We start from the raw sequence: 22,499 nt of genomic DNA on the forward strand, positions 1-22,499 counted from the left end.
AGATCCCACCACTCCAGCAAAAGGGACCCCTGGCATGGTGAGGGAGGGCCCTGGTGAAGACCCAGTCCCTGCTGACTGCCTAATGCTCAGCCTGGCCGTGGGTCCAGAGAACAGGAGGATCCCCAGGTCCACAGAGCTCATAGTCATGTGCAGGTGGCTCGGCTGGGTCTCTAGAGCTACAGAGGACAGTGGTGAGGGCAGCATCTCCCTGCATGCCACCAGGTGGACAGCCTGCCTTTCCAATCTCTTTCCTGGTCCCCTTCCACCTTTTCCCTCTCTGGGTCTCCTCACCAGTTCCTGGGGGACTCCACCCCTCCTGCTCCATCCCTTGGTCTGGACCTCTCTCAGCCTCTGAGAACGTCCCAGGATCTCTGAGGCTTTCCTTCTCAAATCTGGCTCTCTGCCTTGCTGTCCCTCCCCGCTCTCTGTCTATTGTCTGTCTCTCTATCCCTTCATCTCGTCTCTGCCTCTGTATCTCTGTCACTGTCTTTCTTTCTGGGTCTCCCAGGCTCTCTCTCTTTTTCTCCTGCGGCCCCCGCCCCCCATCTCCATCTTTTGGAGTCTCTGTGTGTCTGTTTCTAGATCTGGGGAGAGGAGCACCTCCCCTCAAGTGTCCCCATCTCTGGCCCAACAACAGGCCTGCCTTCTAAGCATGTAGGGGGCGGAGGACCCCCGGGCATCATTCCGGGCCTTCTCCATCTGGGTGGCAGTGCTGACAGATGAGATAGTGATCAGGCTCAGCTCTGTCTGGGCCTGAGCAAGGGGCACAGCCAGGCTATGCGGGGGCGTCTGGGTGCCTGCAACGTTTGCAGGCTGCACGTCTGGGTTTGTGCGCAGGTCTCCCCATGTGGGGTGGTCTGGGTGTGCGTCTGGGTCTATTTGTGAGCGTCTGAGCCTGTTTACATCTGTTGGCAGCATCTGGTCTATGTGTCTTTGTGAGGTGCCGTCTGGATGTGAGCACCTTAGCCTGTGGTCTCTCTCTCCATGGGTACCTTGAGAAAGCCCACATGTGTGAGTCTGGGACACATGAATGACTCCTTGGGGGTACTGAAGTCACTGTGTGTCCATGGGGCCATCCATTGGCCGGGCCATCTGCTTACATCTTCTTGTGGTCATGAAGGAGATAGGATCCCACTACCCCATTGGACAGGTAGAGAAGTTGAGGTTTTTAACCCCTTTGCTTGAATGTATGACCATGGATGTAATCTTCTGCTGGAGGTTGAGATCTGGGATCTGGGCAGCTAGCCATGGGACTCCAGGCAAGTTAGCTCATCCTGCTAAGTCTCCTGAATCCATTCAGCAAAAATATATTGATCAAAACTAGATAAAACCAATCTCTAATATGAGAAGTTAGTCTAGGAGATATCTCGGAAAAGATTGACAGGGAAGGGGACCAAGGGAAACTTCCAAGTGCTATAATGTCCTCTATCTTGATTTGGGTGATAGTTTCATGCATGCATTACTTTGGAAAACATTAACCAGCCTGTGTATTTTGGATGTGTGCATGTCACTATATAAATTCACCAGTGTGTGTGTGTGTGTGTGTGTGTGTGTATGTACATGTGTGCGTGCGTGCAGGCTTTAAAATTTTTTTTTTTCAAAAAATGATTCAGTCTAGGCTTTTAACATCCTTAGCCCATCCACACCCCATTCCCTTCTTCCCTGTCCAAACCATGATGGCAGAGGGCAGAGGGAGAGAGAGACCCCAGTGTCTCGGGCCGGATTGTCCTCCTGTTCCATCTTGCCTGCTCCTTTCTCCCTCAAGGTGGCCATGAATTTTCCTCTGGATTTTGTGGACCACTGAGGTAAGATGGTGGGTAACTGCTGGCATCCCATGAGTACTCTACAGAAGAGCTCAGAGTAGGAAATGAGGGGTGGAAGATGTCTTGACCCCCCACCCACCTGCCTAAGGCATCCAGCAGTACCAGCAAGGCCTGGATGCACACCTGCCTGCTCTCCACCTGCAAAGTCCTTACCTCCTATCACCTGTCATTCAATAAAATGCACGGAGCCACTACCATATGCCACCCCCTTGGCTAGGTCCTGTAATATACCTTACTTTGCCCTCATTACAACTGCCATTAAGGCCACCATCTTCATCTTCAAGCTGAGGAAACTGAGGCCCAAAAGGTGGAACGACTTCCCTCAGCTCACACTGCTCAACCACGGAAACTGCGGGCTCCCCTGCCTGGCTCTGAACTGCCATCCTCTGTGGGTCGGTCTTCTCTTTGGGTTTCAGAGGTTCCCTGGAAGCCTTAGTAAAGGAACCAAATCCATTTGCTTTTGCTCTGTTGGGAAATTTTAGAATTTGTGACATTAGGGAAAGTGGGGCCTAGGCTGCCCTTGGTGATGGCAGTCCTGCTCAGGCACATTTTTCAGAAGGCCTCTGTAACGGCCTGACACACCTTCCAGCCCAGCCAGGAGCCAGGCGAGGGCCTCTGACCTCCGCAGGGAAAGCATGCATGTGCTCATCGAATATTGGAAAGAACAAGCAAATAACTGAATGGCACTTTGTTGACACATCTTCCACCTGAGCACCTCTCACAACGTGTCGATATTATCTCTGATCTCTGTCACTGCTCTGAATTCCTTGAGAGTGGGAACAGGATGTCTCTGGATGGTGACAACCAGTCCAAAACCTGGCAGAGAGAGAGGGACCAAGAATATTGGATAAATAAGACCTAGAATTTATCTTTGGGCTTCAGTAAAACTCTTCAGTCCTGTGAATGTCACCCACTCAATGGCAGCAGTACCAAATAGTTTCGATAAGTGGTTTTATTACTGGTTAGATTTTACAAATTCTGATATTCGAACAGACTTCCACCTTAAAATTCTAAAACAACAAAGCGACCGTTGGAGGGGATTTGATTTTTTTCCTTTTTTTTTTTCTTTTTAGGACTATTCAAAGTAACAAACTTTTTTTTGTTGTTTTTTGTTTTTTTGCTTTTTGTTTTTTACATGTTTGCTCTGGTCATAAATATACAGAGAGAAAAAGAGGGAGAGAAAAATGAACAAGTCATTCAAAGTATGGAGATAAAACAGTATTCCTAAGGCACGTGGCAGTCTTTGAAAATACAGAAGCTCTAGCCAACTTAAATTATTTGTTGTTTTTCCTCGCTCAGTCCACAAAACTGTACAGGGACACAAATGTTGTGTTGCGGATAGATCTTCCAAGTAATTCCTCAGTGCACACCACTGCTTCAGCCGACGCAATCTCTTTTTTTTTTTTTTCCTCTGTTTCCAGGCGAGATCCTAAAATGTGGTTAGTTAGTTGCTCAAAGCCTCTATTTTAAAATACACTTGGAATTCAACTAAAGATAATTTCTTTTTTAAAGAAATCGTGGGGCTTGGGGGGCCTCGAGTCATTAGAAAAGGTTGGTAAGAGTCGTTTGTGAGGGGCTGTGAGGCTCGTGGCCCTCCAGGTTGCCAGGCACAGAAGTTAAGACGGACGTCACAGTCGGCAGGGTGGGGCTAGTCAAGTCTGTGAGGGTGGTGGGCGTGCTGGACGGGCTGAGCGACGCGTTGGACAGCTCCGAGGCCGGCCCCGATGGCGTCCCGGTCTGCAGCGCCGCGTCCGCGCTCTTGTCCACACCCGTGTTTTCCTGCCGTAAGAGGTTGCGCCTGAACTTGGCCCGGGCGTTCTGAAACCAGACCTGCGTGGGGGACAGGGAAGGGCTGGTTAGGGGAAGGCGGCCGGGAGCTGGGCCCAGGGGCCCGCCTGGCTCAGCTCTCCCACTGCTGTGCGATCCTAATCTCCCTTTTGGGAAGGGAGGGAATATTTTGTCCTTAATAAAAGAATAAATTTCATTTTCTCCATGGGCTTTTACTGGTTTCTGTGTCTGTTAGAAAGTTTCAGGACTGAGCTGCTGGCCACAATACTGATACTTGAGACCTTGAACCATCACTAGCCAAATGTGGCCCATTTGTACGTGAAAACACAACAGATAGGAAGATTTAGAATTAAGAAAGAAAGAAAGAAAGAAAGAAAGAAAGAAAGAAAGAAAGAAAGAAAGAAAGAAAGAAAGAAAGAAAGAATATCTCAGGAATAATTTATTGATTTCATGTCAAAATGATAATATTTTGAACACAAAGAGTTAGACAACATATAGTATTAAATCAATTTTATCACTTTCTTTTGACTTCTTCAGTGTAACTGCTAGCAACTTTAAATATGTGGTTTATGTTGCATTTCTATTGGACACATCAAACAAATTGATTTTTTTTTTCTTTTTGGCAGCCTCTTTTAAACAGACAATAGATCCCATGGGTTCTTATGGGCTTAATGTTTTAAGTGACTCGTGGTCAGTCAGTCTGGGAATGAGATAAAAAACATGTAGGAAGTAGCCAATAATAATGAGAAGTCATTAAAAAGAAAAAAAAGAGGCACCCATTCTATTCCCTACCCTCAGGAGGAGAAGCCACCAGGTATCCTGGGTCCCTGGGGCAGAGCAGAAATGGTTGTTGGATTACAGCAAGACCATGGAGACTGTAAGGTGGAGATTCCCTCTCCCATCCTGCCACATCCGTGTATGAGGGAGGTGGGGAAGGGTACAGAGTGAGAACTGAGCGTGGTGTGAATGTGAACAGCGGAGAGACAGAGCATGGATTGACTTTCATATCTCCAAGGGCACATCCATCGGCACACCTTCACACACGTTCCTGTGCACACTCATGGAGACGTACACAGACACCTACATAGACCCCTCAATCATTTGAAAGTATACACACACACACTATACCCTGAGGACAGTACAGTACTTTGGGAGAAGCCCAGGAAATCCAGGCTGCTGGGAGGCGAAGGTTATGCCTCCCAAAGAAAAGGAGCCTGGAAGGCAGGGCCCCCGAACTTCCCTGCCAGGAGCCTCCCCATAAAACAAAGGGCTTTGGGGAATTCTACAGACTCTAGGGTGTCCAGTTACGTATTTCTAGATGTGTCTGCATCAGTCTGTCTTCCCAGTGTCTCAGGCAGGGATGGGTTGGGCTGACTCCTAGCTCCCAGCTTCCTTTAGGACCACCCCCGTTGCAGGGGCCTGTGGCCTCAAGCCTTCCTTTCTGGTCCTCTGACACAATTTGGGCTCAATTTAGAAGCACAGCCACAAGTCTTAAAGAGAGAAATGCGGACCCTGTGAAGTGAGGAAAGTCAGCTCCTGTCCCATAGGCTGGATCTTCCCAGGGAAAAGCAACCTTTCTCTGGCTCTCTGCCCAAAGGAAGCTCATCGCCCGAGCCTCCCAGGGGCTTGCCAACCAGCCCATTGCTTCTAGAATCACCCTACGTGGTCTTCCGTGGGTGGAGAGGTCCTTCCCTGGCAGGCTGTACAATCTTCAGGGACTATATCTGTCTGACCCAGGGACTAGCTGATAGAAAAAACAAACAGAGAAGGCTCCCAGTGGCTTTCCAAGAAAGGCTGCAGTCTTGGTACCACCCTGGCCATCTTCATGTGTACAAGGGATCTGTGAGTAGAAGCAGGTAACCTGGTGGCCGGGGATGGTACATAGCTCATCCTTCAGGGGCTCTAAGGCCTTGGGAAGGTCTGGAACCAGTTAGCTGCCAGCTATTGGCTATTTCTCAGGCATTGCCTGTAACAATGCATCTGTAAACAATGCCACCATCTTCCACAACTGCCTGCTCTGCTTTACAGGATCTGAGGCACTGGAAATCTGTTAGAAGAAAATCCAGAAACTCAACTAAAAATCAGGTTACCCTGGGGTTTCGTGTGGGGTTTTTTTTCCCCCTCCTTAAGCAGAGCTTGGCTAGCTTTCTCTCCTAGATATTTCAAATAATCCCCTCCCAGCTTGGTGTGGCAATGTATGCCTGTAATCTCAGCAACTTGAGAGGCTGAGATAGGAGAATGACAAGTTTAAGGCCAGCCTCAGGAACTTAGCCAGACCTATCTCAAAATAAGTTAAAAAAAAAAAGTGGGGAGGGGGCTGGGGGTGTGGCTCAGTGACAGAGGGCCCCTTGGTTCAATCCCCAGTGACACATCAAAAAAGTCCCTTCCCTTGGGGCTGGGGATGTGGCTCAAGCGGTAGCGCGCTCGCCTGGCATGCGTGCGGCCCGGGTTCGATCCTCAGCACCACATACCAACAAAGATGTTGTGTCCGCCGAGAACTAAAAAAAATAATAAATATTAAAAAATTCTCTCTCTCTCTCTCTCTCTCTCTCTCTCTCTCTCTCTCTCCCCTCTTTCACTCTCTCTTTAAAAAAAAAAAAAAAAAAAAAGTCCCTTCCCAAGATGTTGTTGTTTCAGGGCCCTATCCACATCGTCTTCATGACAATGGCAGAGAGTGATAAAGATTAAGAATCAGCACTATGGGGGCTGGGAATGTGGCTCAGGCGGTAGCGCGCTCGCCTGGCATGCGGGCGGCCCGGGTTCGATCCTCAGCACCACATACCAACAAAGATGTTGTGTCTGCCGAGAACTAAGAAATAAATATTAAAAAATTCTCTCTCTCTCTCTCTCTCTCTCTCTCTCTCTTAAAAAAAAAAAAAAAGAATCAGCACTATGGGTTGAGTGAATAGTAGTGCTAACTTGTGTGCCTTTTACTCTGCATCAGGCACCGTGTCCCTGTACACATCACAGCTTACCCCTCTGATCAACCAAGTAGTGAGTTCTGTCTGTTATGAATCCCAATTTAAAGATTTAAAGTCCAGAGAGGTTCAGAGAGGTAAAGTCAAAGGCCACACCGAGGCCAAGCTGAGCTTGGAATCCAAGACTGTTTGCCATAAAAAGTACCTGTCCTTTCTGCCTCGTAGCCCTGAGTAAGCCTACAAGTAAATGAATGAACTTCTGAAAAGCAGCACTGGGCAGTGGAAAGAGCACGGGATATAGCTTCCAGTCCTGGCTCAGCCAGTGACTAGCAACATGAAAGTTGGCTGGTCCCTTGCCTCTGGTTCTGCCTCAGTTTCCCCACTTGAACAGAAAGAAGATTGGACCATGACACATGATTTCTGTGGCTTCTGGGGTAGCTGCAAGGAACAAGGAGATGATCCACTCTGCTCCACCCACCCATCTTCTTAAACTCACAGCCCTCTCTACTCATGCCAGCTGGCCATGACTGCATCTGCCACTCATTGCTGTCCTGCATATTTGACAGGAAGGACAATGACCTTTTTACAGGTGGGAAAACTGAGGCTTAAAGAGATGAAGTAACTGGCCATGGTTGAAAACTCACCTCCTCCTCAAGGAAGCCTTCCCTATTGCCATCACTGGCTCAGGTCCCTCTGTCACATGCTCTCATTGCAACACACACTTTTTTTTTCTAGGACTTCTTCAATTTTTCCCCCAAGAGTTAAATATTCAATCTCAGCCCCAATAAATAATACAAAGTAAGAAGAGTTCTGCGGCCATATAAATTTTGGGAAATATTAGACAAAATCAAGTCTTGTCAGGTGCAATGGCATATGCCTATATCCCCAGCAACTCAGGAGGTCAAGGTAAGAGAATCACAAGTTCAATGCCAGCCTCAGCAAATTAGCAGGACCCTCAGCAACTTAGAATGACCTTGCTTTAAAATATTAAAAAAAAAACCTAGGGCTGTAGCTCAGTGGTAAAGCACCCTTGGGTTCTAGTATCAAAATTGAGTCTTTTCAAGATTTCTCAATGTCTGTGTTGATGCTAACATGCTCCAAAAGAAAGACACAGTCAATTTTTAGCATTTCTCAGACTTATTTGATTCTGGAATAATTTAAAAGATGCTTTTAGTATAAGATATTCCAAACTAAAGAGTTAGTCTGGTCACCATTTCAATTATTTATACGCCTTGCTACACATCCCGTCTAGTCGTAGATTACAACAGGGACTGTTCACTTGTTACTGCTGAATTCTCAGTGCCTCGGTGCCAAGCACGTGGCAGGAAAGTCTATCTGTGTGATACACGTGAGTGAAGAGAGAACTAAGTGTTCTCAGCTCCCGAGTTCTCTCATAGGTTAATGATGACGAACCAGTCATCTGAAGAGTTTTATTTATTTATGTATATATGTCAACTTTCTGGTGCTAGCAGTACCTCACAAGTACTAAATACATGCTCTACCATGAGCTATACCCCCAGCTCCTGAAGAATGTTTTTTGTTTTGTTTTGTTTTGTTGTTCTGGGGATTGAAACCCAGAATACTAAACAAGTTTGTTTTGTTTTGTTTGAGACAGTTTCCTAAGTTTCTGAGGTTGGCTTTGAACTTGCGATCCTTCTGCCTCAGCCTCCCTAGTAGCAAGGATTACAGGTATGCACCACCATGCCCAGCACAAAGAACTATCCTTGGTAAAAATATATTTCTTTTCAAAGCCACACCAGGAATCCCCAAAGAGATCCTACCCACCCAAATCAATTAGCTCATCACCCCTCCCCCAAGCCAAAGACATCTTACTGGCATCTGTGTGCTGAGGAACAATCTAGACACATTTGCAAGGTTTAACTTCCTAACAGAACTCTGACCAGGGGCCATTCTGTCTTCCTGTCACCTTACCCACTGTTGGAGAGTAAGGGTTGTGGCTGTCATGCTGCTGATGACAAATTTGAGCATTCTTTATGCAGTGAGATCTTTGCCACCTGTTCCTTCTTTCCCACCAAGACATGGTCTATCATCCTGATGGTGCTCATGCATTAGATCCAGTAATAGCCTAGAACCACCCCCACCCTGTGAAAGAACACCTAGTGTGTTCCAGCTGGCACCACACCGGGGTCTTCTCTACTCATTGTCAGACTCCTCAAGGTAGAAACTAATTTCACAAATAAGGAATCAGGTTCAGAGAAGAAAAACAGAAGCACCCAAATTATGTTGCTGGTAATCAGGATTTGAACCAGTCCTTTGCTTTCCAAAGCCTGACTGCCAGGTGCCTCACCCCAAAGAGCTCCTGTCCCAGATCCCCCAGATGTCCCAGCAGCAATCAGGACACTGGAATAAGCCCCACCCTGCCAATGCCTGGTTCCTGTAACCTAGAGCAAGTCACTTCCCCCTGCTAGGTCTTAAGCTTCTCAGCTGTAAAAGAGGCAGGAAAACATTAAGGTGAGGCAGGTGCGTGGGGAGAAAGATGCTTTGCAAACTGATGCATAACCCCAAGCAGTTATGCTGCTAGGGAGCACTGAGGATGTGTGCAGGAGACTTGAAGGTCTAGAAAGAGGGGAGGGCAGGGTTATGGCTATGCCCCTTCCCTGGAACACACAGGCTAGGATGATATCAGTTCACTACTCAGAGGAGAAAGAACTATGACCATTGGTCAGACAAGCCTGGCTCCAGCTCAGCTACTTACTAGCAAAGTATGACTGGGCAAATAGAATTCCTTCTGGCCTCAATGTTCTCATCTCTACAGTGGGGAAAGGGGGAGCATGATTCTTGACATGTAGGTGGTTGGTCTCTCCTCAGCCCTCCCCCAAGATCTGCCCCACCTCACACAACCAATCACAATAAGAGAAAACTGATTTATGTGAGTCTCTCTATGCTTAATAGGTGAATTTCTTCAGAGCCAGAAGCAGTTCATTCCCAGAGCCAATAGATGTTTAGTCAGATGAAATAATAAGAGATAACTATGATAAAAATCTAATTTGCTTATAGGCCAAGGGAATCAAGTCTCTTGCCTCCCCAAGACCAACATAAACTGGTTCCTCACTCAACTGTGGGTACTGACTATTTCACTTAGGTCTAGATAGCTGGGCAGAGGATGGGTGCTCTTTTTACAGATGAGATAGTTATGGCTCAGAGAGGGTAACTCATTTATTCAAGACACACAGCCGGTGAACTGAGTTCACATCTTCCTGAATCCAGCTCTGCCTGAGTCCAAGTCCCTCCCACCTCCATCCCACCCCGCCAAACCCTTCACAAGACATCTGGATGGGGGAGACAAGAAGTAGCCTACTAACCTGAGAAAAGGCGGCAGCCCCGGGTCTTCAGTCCAAACTCGACCAGGGCTGAAGGTCAGGGGCGCCAAGGAGGGTCTCTGACCTAACCCCAAGAAGGTAAAGTCCAAAGGAAACGCACGAGGTGGGGACCCAAGACCGTACAGGCGAAGCAGTGCCCGCCACCTGCTGAAGAGCCCAGGCAATGGAACTAAAAGCAAAAAAAAAACCCACACCCAGAGCGAAGGGCGGGCCCAGAGAGGCGCATCAACCTCCCATTGGCTGGCCCTTGCCTCTCTCGCTACCTCACCCAGGCCCACCAGTCCAGCTGCCCCAAATCCTCCGGAGAACAAGACCCCAGCTTCGGGACTCCCGGCTCAGAGTCCCAACCCACCACGGACGGCCATCTTCCCACAAAAGTTTTGTTTTGCTGACAGACTCACAGGAACTTTCTTAGGGTTGCAACCCTGCAGATTTATCAGGCACTGTCACTCCCTCAACGTCACCTCCCAGCCCTAAGCCCAAGACCAGGGGTTGGAAGATGGGTCAGACTGGCCAGAACTGGAATTCCAGTGCCTCTCCTTTTCTGTGACAGGGGTCAGCTTACATGCCTCTTACATAGCTAGCACTAGAAACGCATTTCCTGAAGAATAGATTGGTTAAACTTGCTAGAAAAGGGGGTATTCTCCTTCCTTCCAGATGGGAAACCGAAGTCTAGCAAGGATCATTCTTACAAGTTAATTAATATCAGTTAATTAATCTACTTAATGAGATTATTAGCTACCATCCACTGAACGACAGTGTCAGGCATTGCTGTGGACACCCACATGATCTCCACGGCTCCTCCAATAACCCTTTAGCATGATTTCTTGAATCCATCATGCATATGAGGAAACTGAGGCTCAGAAAAGTTAAGCAACCGGCTCAGGACCATGAAATGAGTGAGCTGAGAAGTAGAAGAATTGAGAATTGGTGAGGCCAAAGCTGTGTCACAAGTTTGGGTTGTCCAGGAACCAGAGAGGACCTGCCCCCAGACTAGTGTTCTTAACATCTTTGGTGAAAATTCTAGATCCTGTCTATCAAGAAAGTGCCTTCACATACACGTGCAATTGGGCTCAGTCGGGCACCTAGCCATTTACCCAATCCCCCAGCAGACCCCACCAGGCAGGCCTCCCAGTCACCCAAGGAATCTGCCCACACACCAGGACAACACCAGACCACACCAGACCTTTTGGGAGAGTCTGGGAGACAGCCAAAAAGGGCAGGAGATAAGCCAAGAGAGATGCCAGAAGAAAAAAGAGGAAGAGGTGAATGAGACAGAGGCAAAAAGAAAAGAGAGGAACGGCTGGTGGGAGCAAGCTAGGAGCTATCTCCTTGGGACAAAGGAGGCTCCGGATTGATTTAAAATGAGAGCCTTTTATAAGGTGAGCATATCTGAGTGTTGCTTGATAATAAAAACAACTACAAATTGTTTACAAGAAAGAAAAGAGACCAAGTATGGAGACAGGACAGAGGACCACACAGAGAGAATGGAGAGGTGAAAATAGAAGACGGTAAAGTTAGGGGGGAAAAGATTTAAATTCGGAGTCAGACTGAAGAGATGAAGAAAGAGAAAGAAGCTGACAGAAGTGTGGAAGGCTCAAGGTCCATGGCCCCCGTGCGTTTCCACCCAAGGCTGTGGCGGCTGCAGACGCCCTCGACCCCACCCAGGCTGACCTGGAGGACCCGCTTGGTGAGGCCAGTCTTTTGCGCGAGCTGCTTCAAGTCCTTGGCGTCGGGGTTGTGGTTAATGGCAAAGTAAGACTTCATGGTCCGAAGCTGGTGGTGCTTGAAGGAGGTGCGCATGCGCTTTGTCTTCTGGCTGCTCGGGTATGGCTGGTCTCGGTCCAGGTGCTCTGCGTCGTTCTCATTGCAGCTCAGCGCTGGGGAAGGGACGCAGAGGTGGCAGGTGAATTTCATGACCCTGCTCACATGGCCAATGCCAAGTCCACACCCTCCCAAATGTTTCTATCCTCGGATCCGCCCTGTATGCAGGCACCACGCTGAGGTGAGGATATGAACCCTATTTTATGGATGGAGAAATGAAGCTTTGGGAGCGTAACCTGTCCAGGATCACTAAGCTAAGAAATGCAAGATTCCATTCCCAACTCTGGGAGAATCCAAAACCATTCTGAGCCATCGTGTTACAGGAATAGCTGCAGCAGCAGCAGCAACAGCTACCACTTGTTGATGGCTTATTGGACTCCAGATGATGTGCTAAAGAGCTCTACACACGCCTTTCCATTGGATCCTTAAAACAGTCCTATAAGCCACAGGTATTATTTTTCACTTTTACAGATGTTGAAAGTGAGACTCAGAAAGGAAAGTCACTTATCTGTGGATGCAGCAGTACAGAGTGCACTCTCTCCCGTTTCCCTGGTACTCTTCAAGGAAAGAGAGAGAGAGAGAGAGAGAGAGAGAGAGAGAGAGAGAGAGAGAGAAAGGCTATCACCATTCTCCCCCTATAGTGTCTGGCACTGGCACCCAGGAGTCACTAATGACAGACTCGCTTTCATTTTCTTTCATCAGTTCCCACACCCCAAAGTACTAAGCCACCCTGGGCCTCCAGCACTGGGCCTAAGATTGGAAATTGTATTTTATAGTTTAATCTTTACCACTGCCCAATGAGGTGGTTATTTCCTAGTTTTACAAATGGAGCCAATGAGGCTCAGGGAAGTTAAGGGACCCGTGGCTGTCTCACAAAGAGAGCGGTAGAGATCTTAATGAAAAGGAAAAGAAGATGAAGGAAGAAATGAACATGTGTTAGACACCTACCTTGCACTTTGGCTTTACATACATCATTGTGCCATCACTACTGTTAAGAGAGGTAGCTACTACTGTTCCCATTTTAGAGACAAAGAAACCAACCACAAGGGAAATGAAACCACTCGCTCTGGTAATGATAGCCCAGGGTCAACATTGTCCTCCCGGCTTCCTAGCACCACACCACAAAGGGAGGCAAGATAAACCTTGACTCTCTTGGCTGGGACCCTAGCTAGGGTGAGGGGCCTGAGTAGAACCATGAACCTCAGAAAGTTGCTCAGCAACCTAGCAGCTGATGGGGACATTGGAGAGCTGTCTCAAGATTGTCTCATCACATATCAAGTCATCCCACCTTTAGGGTCTTGCTTTAAGGAAAGCCTCCTAGGAGGTTCAAATTCAGTCCTGCTAAAGTAGGGATCTGGGAAGATATCTTGTGCTCTGTCCATTAGAATATTTATTACATGCCCATAATAGAAGGGCCATATTTAGCAAATAAATGTACAAATTGCCCAATTGATTCTTGTTTACTGAAAAAATGGCCCAAATGTATGGTACATACCTATACTAGAATTTTATTCGCTATTTATCTAAAGTTCAAATATTGCACATGACACATCTGTACTCAAAATGTATATGTTGTTTACCTAACATGCAACTGTTTCATGGGATACACATATGATAAAAATTATTCATTATCTAAAATTCAAATATTGCATGGGGTATACTTACATTAAAAAATGTATCCACTGTTTACTCAAAATTCAAATTTAACTGGAGGTCCTGTGTTTCATCAGACAACACTACCTGAGAAGTACTCTTGCACCCTTGGTGACCTCCCCCTCCCCATATAGGTGAGGGATAGCCTCTTGCAGAAAGAATTTTCCGAAAAAAGGTCTTGCCCCTAATGTTGGAGTTGTCTGCTAGAGGGGACACCACCTCAGGGTCCCTTTCCACATGAACCTAGGCAACCAGGTCCTCCATCCGCCCAAGAGTCCTGTGTTTCCATCAGTGGCACCAAGTGAAGAATTTAAAGGGGATCAGAGCATGACTCTCGGAATCCATCTGTGGGAATTGTGGGATGAACCTGCTAAGGGGATCAACCCTTCTCTTTCTCCCAGTCCCCAGCTCCACCGGGGTGAGCCAGGCCTCCCCACGGGGGGGGGGGGGGTGATCTCTGGGCCCATCCCACCGCCCAGCCCCCACCCGGGTCTCTCTGCTGTTAATGAGCTCCGTGGGGGAACCCGGCGCCCTGTGGGCCCAAGGGATGTGCCCTGAGTGCGGCCTATGTGGGGGAAGGTGGTGCGAGGGAGGGAGACAGAAAGAGCAGAGTAAAGAGAGAAAAAAACAGAGGTGGAAAGACAGAAAAGAGAGAGAGAAAAGAAGAGGGGGTACGGAGGGAAGATGGACAGAGAGGAAAGAGAGAGGGAAAAGCAATGGAGATGGGAGAACCAAAGAGGGACAGCTACAAAGAAAAAAATAAAGAAAAAAGGGAGACACGGAGCCAGAGGGGGTAAAGCGAGTCCAGGAAATAAGGGGAAATGTGTGGTGCAGGATGGGGATGACTGAATCCAATCCCAGAACTCAAAGAGACCGGGTTCTGCGAGGAAGGACTTTTACGAAGCCAAACCGTTACTAGCTGGGAGTGAGCGAAGGGGCACCGAGGGAAGAGCCGAGGGGAGGGAAGGAGTGGCCCAAGGTGGCGAGGCGAGGCCGGCCAGCGGTGGGGGAGGGGCTGCGCTGGGGAAGGGAGGGTGGCCAGGGAGGCGGCTGTGGGGCCAGGCTTGGCCGGAGCCCCTGACCCCTCGCCGGCGTCCCCAATGCCCAGGGCCAGCTTGAGACGCCCCAAGATCGGATCCGGGGAGGAGCGAGGGGCTGAGGGGAGGGGGAGGACTCGGGCTTTCGCTCTCCTTTTTTTTTTTTTCCTCTCAATTAGGCCGATTCAATGGAGCTAAAGAGCTCGTAAAATCATGAATAATTTACTCGTGATCTGTTATTAACCCATCGGGTTTCGAGCTCTTGTCGCTGGGACTGAACCTGTAATCAAATCTGACTTCGCCTCATTTTACTAAAGACAAGATTGTAGGTTCAATTGTCTAAATAATGGATTGGAATCAAATCAGTAATTACGCCGCCAGGCACACACACACAAAAAGCTGGGGCTGGGGGACGCCGGGCGTCCGGCCGGTCCGTACCGGACTCCCGTCGCCATGGCTAGCGAACCCCGCGCGCAAAGTGCTCGGCCTGGGCCCCTGGCCGGCTCGGGCCTCGTCCCGGCGCCCCCGCTCGGGCTTGGGGGAGGTTTCAGTTCCGCCTCGGCCTCGGGGCAGGGGCAGGGGCAGCGCTCCGACCTGAGGGGCCGCAGGAGGAGGGCGGTCGCTCGTGGCCCCCGCCCCGGAAGGACTTTCCGGGACCCTGCGGCTGCGGCCCCAGCTGCCTGCCCGTCCCTAAGCCGAGGGCCAGGCGGGCGCACCCATGGAGCCCTGACCCCCTGGGCCCCCGGCTCACTGCACTCGGCGGGACCGTCCCTCAGAACTACAGGTTTGCAAGGAATCGTTGGGACTGGGCCCCTGGATGTGGGGCACACACAAACAAGCTGGTGTCCTCACAGTCAGAAGCAAACACTCACACGCACGCAGACACTTGCCGCACCCTCCAGGGTCCCCGCTTTCCAATCCCAGCTGCCCCTGGCCCAGACTGCGGCCATTTCTCTCCTGCCGGCACATGGAAGAATGAAAGGGGGCAGAAACCAGACCTCAGGAGGCCTGGCTGTGTCCTGAGAGGACCAGGAGTCACCCTTTATCCCCAACCTTGTCTCGGGATCCCCAATTAAGCTAGCCGCACCGCACCGCCACTGCCGGCGCGCACAACGCGGTTCCTCTCAGAACTGGGAGCCCAAGCCAAGGCCAGAGACCCGCGCAAGGGAACGGAGAAACAAGGACAGAGAGACTGACAGACACAGAGAGAGACAGAGGGGGAAGGGGGACTGAGAGAACAGAAAGAAAAGAGAGGAGCCAAAGAGAAAATGCGAAAGCTGAGTGAGGGATCTCTTCTAGAAAGGTGCCAACTTCTCTGAAATTCAGCCTCCAGCCGTATCTCCCTGCGGCCTCCCTGGGGAAGGCAAAGACTGAGCAGTGAAAAGCAAAAATAAATCTCTAAACCTCCACCCTGTTTCTGCACAATTCCATGCAGGGTGCAGAACCTGCAAGCCCAGAAAAACATTAAACCACTTCCCACCCACCAGGTGCCCTGGAGCCCAGTTCTCAGGCTACTTCCCAAGGAAGCTGACCCCACTTGATAACTAGAGGCAGCTTGTTTTTAGGAGACATGGCCTGGACTGGATTTGGTCTTTATTTTCCGGATGGTGGGAGATGAGGGATGAAAGTTCTAAAGAATGGCGTCTTTAGTAGTGACTTCAAGAAATCTTAAACCCGCTGAACCTACCGCCTCTTCACCATTTACCAAATCGGGGGCTGCATCCTCTACCCCCAGCTCGGCACCACGATCCTCTAACAGGCAATTTCGTTGGAGCGAAAAGGGACTCACTCCACTTGCCCCTTATTCTCTTGCTAGCTGGTTCAGATTCTTAACAATCAAAATAACCTTGACTCCTTCCCCACCGCGGCCTTCTACACAGTCTTGGGTTTGTTTTGGTTTTGGTTCCCCCCCCCCCCAACACACACACATTTGTGTATTAGATTAAGGGAAAAAGGAGGAAGAAAACAAAATCTCCAAAACCGATTCTGTCGCAAACGAAAGAAAGAAAATAATTGCAAATAAACTCTAGTTCGGAAGCCCGGAGAGTCATAAACCTTTGTCGGCCCTGCAGACTTCGCGCAGATGTTGACGGTTCAATTTGTCGGGTCTCAGAACATCCGCAGCTGTCCAGAGCTGGGAGGACGCGGGAGGGGGCAGAGCTCCTCCGGGAAAGGCCCAAGGTTCAAAGATGCCGGAAATGCGAAACGAGTCCCGCACTCCACCCCCGCGCGAGGCCAGGCCTGCCTCGGGTCCCATCCCCCGGCGCCAGCTTCCGAGGGTCGGCGCCCTCACCCCAGCAGGCGCCGGGAACTCGGAGGAAGGAGCCCGGGAAAACCTGAGACCTGGCCATGCAGAAGGATCAGGCCGGCACAAGGACCCGCGGCCCTTAATAAAGGATCCAGAGCCTGAGTTCCTAAGCCTGCCGCACTCGGGACATTTCACGCGATCCGGCCGCAGGCCAGGCCCCGCTTGGCGCCCCCGGCCACCGCCTACCCTTTCTCTTGGGACCCTAGCTGCCCTGCCTCACTTTCCGGCTGCCCCAGCTCCCCGCCCTCGGCCGAGCCAACCCAGAGCCTGTTTGGTGTCGGCGCCGCCTTGCTTTCTCTATTCCTACACTTTCTGCCCAGCAAAGCAGAAATTGGTCCAAAAACCAATTTCTTCGCGACGTGGTCCTGCACCTCGGGGCGGCAAGGTACTAAAGCCCCCTCTCCTACCTCTCCAGCCCAGGGAGCACCGGCCGAATCCCAGGGAAGCTATTATCTCTTCTCAGGACGTCTGGTGCTTAGGGCCTGGGAAGCTAAGGGCCAAGGTACTTTCTGTAGGCCTAACACAATGATTCATTCACTCCAGCTCCTGGCTGTCGTCGCCGCACTTTCCCCCAACCCGACGGGGGCGCTCCGTACGCCTTGCACTCACCAGCATTGTAGGCTGCCAGATCCGCCCCAGGACCAGGGCTCTTGCGCTTCCTAGGTCGCCCCTTCTGTACGGTGCCCACGCCATTGTAGTAAGGAAGACCCAAAGGGTTGGCCCCTGCGGCGCCCAGCCCCGCACTCTTGGCGGCTGCTGCTGCAGCCGCTGCCGCCGCCACATCGGCGTGGTTGAAGTGCGCAGGGTACTCTCCCTGCAGCAGCGCCTCGAAGTGCAAGCGGCAGTAGACCAGGCTGTCCTTCATACCGAAGTGGTCGCCGGTGGTCAACATCTTGTTACACGTGGTGCACGTGAAGCAGTTGAGATGGTAAACCAAGTCCCGAGCACGCATGACCATCTCCGAGGCCGAGATGCCCAGGTGGCAGCGGGCACAGCGCTGCACAGAAAACCGCCTGTAGGGACCATGGAAGGAGGGGCTGTGGGGACAAATGGTTGGGTAACCCCCCCACCCCATATCCCTCCTCCAGGTGCCTCCGCTGCCGCCGCTGGGGAAAATCCCCTCCTCAAGAACAACAATCCAGCCTTCATTTGGAGGATGGGGGGAGGGGGGAGAGGGAACTAGATTTTGACCCAGGCCTACCTAGTGCTACCCTTAAGTAGTTTCCCTTAACCATTTTCATCCTACAAGAGCTATTTTACCCAGAGTCTGAGCAAGCCCTAGGACAGCCTTCACTTGCAAGCTAGGAGAAACTCCCCCACTTACTCCTTCCTCAACCTTTGCCCCTGCCCTCCAGACCAGCGCCTGGGAATCCTACAGACCTTGGTAATTTGGAAGAAATGGAGAGACAGGGAAAGAGAGACGGAGACACAGAGAGAGAATATAAACAGACCCTAACCCTAAGCTCGGAGAGGAGAAGAAGGGACCTTGGGGCCTCTTCATAATTATGGCTCTTTAATACTGGCCAGCCTTAGCTCCCATCTCTCCAAAAGACCCAGAAGCACACTCACTCCCCAAGTTCTCCCTCCAACTTTGTTCCAGCAAGCCTAGGCTGTCTGGGTTTGGGGGTATCTATTTCTATCCCTTCTGGTAGGCCCAAGAAACTTCACATGGAAAGGAACGCAAGGACCCCCACCCAAACTTATTCGTGATCTAAGCTCAGAGGGGAGGGCAGTTTCTGACTTTTTCTAGTCTCTACACTTCATGAACCTTCCCAAGAGCCACCCAAATTACTACTTTAAAATGTCACCAGGTTCTTGCTGGGTTGGAGAAGGAGGGTCCTGAGAAGAGTAACCTCTACTGAGACTACAGGGAGAAAAGAGGGACAAGATTGTGCCTGAGATAGGGAGGGGCCTGACGGCCAGCGGGTCCTGGTGGGGGGCTACCTGTAGTAGTCTTCTTTGCAGTAGATGCTCCCATCCTTGCTGAAACAGGTGAGCTCCGACTCCAGGTTGAGTTTGCACTCACAGCACTTGAGGCAGCGCATGTGCCACTGCTTGTCCACCGCCAGCAGGTAGTAGCGGTCAGAGATCTTGCCCCCGCAGCCGGCGCACAGCGCGGCGCGGTCACTGCTGATGGACGGCATGGTCTGCGAAGGGAGGAAGGCGGGAGACCGCCGCGCCTGCGTCAGCCTGTGGCCGCGCCGCCACCAAAAATCCAGTACCCGCATCTCCCTCCGTGGCCCCAGCCGGCCCTGAACACATAGAGAGGGCTGCCTGAGAGAGAAGCAGCTTCCTCCACCGAAAAGGGCCCAAATCCCGGTGGCTAAGGGTCAGACCCAACGGTCCAGTTCTAGGCTGCCAAGGGCCCAAGCCCCAGGCTCCTGGTCTAGGTGATTCTCCAGCCTTATGTCTCCTGCTTCCTGACCCTATGCCCTTTCCCCAGAAATATTCCCGCTGGTTAGGGACTGGGACAGCCATAACTATATTTCAGTCAAGCCCTCCAAGAGCTTTCTCCAAACTGTTTCTTAAAGAAACCACCGTCTGGGCCCCAGAAATGGGGTAAAGTGACCATTAAAGGTCACGGTCCACACAGACTTCACTTCAGAGAGACAGTAGAGTTCCTGGCCCCCAGCCCCAGTGATCTCCGGATCTTCAGATGAAAGGTTTAGGCCAGGACAGGTCGGGCAACTAACTTCTGTCTCCTTTGCCACACTAGCTGGACCCTCTTGAGTCTTGGGAGATGGTGAGTAGAGTACAAGGGGACCCTCAAAGTCTCTGCATGCAGGACAGGCCCAAACCAAATTCATCCCTAACCAAACTGAGGAGTAAGGAATGTTTAATGAGGGGGAAAAGGTCTCGGAGACCGGGAAGCCACTGGGCTGCCGCTCTTGCTCTCGGAGCTGAAAAGCTTCGCCAATGCTCCCCACCTCCTCGGCCTCTAAAGGTCACTTCTGGGCCCGCTTCTTGGGCAGCGTTTGGTTGTCTGGCCCCCGGGGAGGTCTGAGGCCAAGAACTGGCTATTTGGGGCTGGGCCGGCGGAGCCAGGTGTAGAGATCCAAATGTAGTCTCCTTCCGCGAGAGCCAGGCCGGAGCCTGAACTCCCAGCCCTGGCCTGGGCAAGTCGGGCCAGCCAGCGAGGCGAGGACACCACCAACGAAAAGTGCTGGCCCAGAAGACTTCGGCCCCTGAAACTGCTCTAGGAAGGGAGCCCCAGCTGCTGGGAGACTAGAAGTGACTCAAAGCTGCTGGAGCCCCAGGGCTTCCTCCCGGCTGGTTCGCCCTTCTCGGGAGGCGCGGGCGGCGGCGCCAGCAGCCGGAGCGGAGTGGTGGAGGAGAGCCGGGGCTGGAGCGCCTGGCGTAGGGGAGAAAGGAGCCGCCCGGCCGCGGGTGGGACCTCGCTTCACTTCGGGAGAAACACTCTCCTCCACCCTCCGGGTCGGAGATTTTGTTTCCCTCCTCCGCCCCAGCAGCCGGGTTTCCCCCGAGCCTGGAGCTACCGGCCTTGCATCCTGTCCGAGGATCCCCAGCGCTCAGTCCCGTGCGGCACGAAGGACTCTCCCCAAACTTCGGGGAGCAGAGGCGCTGACGGACCCGGCCCGGTCCCAGCTCTCAGCCCCGACTCCACAGCCGCGCGCCTACCGTCTCCGTGTCGCCGCGGTCGATGGCGGAGCTGATGGCGGGAGCCTCACTCTTGGCCCTGCGGTCCATCTCGTCGATGACCCCGTGCACCTCGGGGCCCGACAAACTGTGGAACAGCATCGCGGCGGGACCGGCGGGGCCGGGGGCGCGGCTCCTCAGAGGAAGGGCTTGCCCCCCGCCTCAGCTGCCTGGCGCTCCCGGCGCTAACGGGCCCTATGCATCGCCACCGCGGCCCCGGCCCCGCCCGAGCTCGGCTGCGCCCCCAGGCCGGGCTCCGGGCCCCGGGCGCCCGCGGGCCAGGACGCCTCCCGCCGAGGCGTGGGGGCAGCTACATCGCGGGGCGCCTGGGCGGCGGCGCCAAAGCCAGGGTCACAAGGGCACGGGGAGAGGGGGGGTGGCGGGAGACGAGGGCAGAGGTCGGCGCCCGCCGCGGGCGCTTTCACGCCGCGGGCATCGCCCGCCCGTCTTCCGCGCCCAGGGCGCAAAACAGGGGCGCAAACTCTGCCCGGGCGGCGACGGCTGCAGTCGGGGTTCACCCAGGAAGGGGTAGGTGCCCGCGGCGGCCAAGCTGCCTGAACCCCTTCTCTCCCTGGGGTGCGCCCCCTGCCCAAGGCGACCCTCTTGGGCGCTGAGTCGGCAACTGGAGAAGGGGTTTCTCCGAAGCCAGCGAGCCGAGCCGAGCCACCCGGAGAATTGAAGAGGAGGAGGAGGAAGAGGAGGAGGAGGCGGAGGAGGAGGTGGAGGAGGAGAAAAAGGAGGAGGAGCAGAGTGGGAGGAGGAGCCGCCGGCCGCGGGCCCAGCCGCGCGCAACGCTCTCCAAGCGCGCGCCGAGCCCAGCCCCGGCTCTGCAGTCCGCGCCAGCGCAAGCCTCCGCGCCTTTTCTACAGCCGCGCCTGACATCACGTCCTGCTGCCGTGCCATTGGCCGCTGGGCGCCCCAGGCCTTGGCAGCGCGTGCTCCGGGAAGGCGGGAGACCCGAGAGGGAGGGGTGAGGCGAAAGGAGGAGAGCTGAGAGGAGATGGTGGGAGCTGGTGGGCGAGGCTGGAGGAGGAGGCGGGAGGAAGGGAGGAGGGAGAGCGCGGGGTTTGGAATTTTTAAGCTACGAACAGTTTCCTGCGATTTCTTCGGGAAGGAAAATTAAACCCTTTCCCCTCGCTGTCTCCATCCTAAGAAGGCGCAGCCAGAGGATGCTCGAGGAGTTCTCACTCCGATCTCCCCTTGGCCTAAGGCACCGTCTGGGGAGGCTGAAGAAGGCAGGCCTGAGGCAGAGTTGCGAGAGCCTTTGGCCGCTTCCCGCTGAGGTCCGCCTTCGTCCGGGGCTCCCTGCCGCGGGCGGCCGGCGGTTCAGGCCTCCTGGGGACCCAGCTGAGCCCCAAAGGCCGGAAAAGCACAGAGCTGTGACTCCCGGGGAGGAGGCCAGCTAGCATATCCTTGCTCCAAGACAGCTAGGGCCCAATTTACGGCCAAGCGTGTAATTCTTTCTTGCTCTTTCCCGTCTCTCTCCAGCCTGGAAGAGTGGGGCGAGCATGGTTTAAGAACTCAGAGAAGCAAGGAGTTCGAATCCAAACTCTGCCATTTACATGCAGTGTAATCTTAGGCAAGTGACTTAACTTCCCTTAGCTTGTTTCTGACCTTTTCAATGAGACACAAGAAGGCCCCTCCAAGTAGATGTGACGAAGGAAAGAGATTATGGACATAAAATGTCTGGAACATAGTAGGCACTCCACACATTCTTTAAACATTCATTCCCTCTTTCCCCTCTCAAAAACTTTCTCACTCTGAGATACATTTGGCATCAGTGAGGTTCTTAAAGACCACAGACCCATGCTCTGACCTTTGGGCATGCCAGGCTACCCACCCTGGTAACATCAGAGTCACCTGGCTACACCATTTCACCAAGGACTAACAGCCTAGACTGTGGGATAAATCCCAGTGCCAGTCCCAGTCTTTAGACTTCTGGCTCTACCTAAAGTCTCTTGGGCAATTGAGGGTAACACCCAGGTACCTGGTGAAGTGGGAATTAGGAAATAAAAAGTGATTGTAGAGAAACACTGAATAAGCAAGTCTGTTACTGAGTCCTATCCCCCTGAGTCCATTTGTTTTGGAGGTGAGTTCACTCCATGTAATGGAGTTAAGGGTTTCAGGCTGAGGCGACCTGCTTGCCAGAA

The 22,499-nt window shown here is 52.2% G+C and overlaps 1 protein-coding gene across 1 annotated transcript; it reads right to left on the reverse strand.

The window, feature by feature from the left end:
- Positions 1-2,955: 2,955 nt before the first annotated feature.
- Positions 2,956-21,006, reverse strand: LHX2 (LIM homeobox 2). Its single transcript, XM_081281248.1, has 5 exons — positions 20,332-21,006; positions 18,637-18,839; positions 17,302-17,705; positions 11,545-11,750; positions 2,956-3,653 (listed from the first exon to the last, which is right to left on the reverse strand). Exons 1-5 carry the CDS (start codon positions 20,449-20,451, stop codon positions 3,366-3,368), a joined length of 1,221 nt encoding a protein of 406 aa, XP_081137374.1. The 5' UTR covers positions 20,452-21,006; the 3' UTR covers positions 2,956-3,365.
- Between the last annotated feature and the right edge of the window lie 1,493 nt (positions 21,007-22,499).

The sequence above is a fragment of the Spermophilus citellus genome (assembly GCF_964194105.1).
Source record: "Spermophilus citellus genome assembly, chromosome: 2".
Classification (NCBI taxonomy): Eukaryota; Metazoa; Chordata; class Mammalia; order Rodentia; family Sciuridae; genus Spermophilus; species Spermophilus citellus.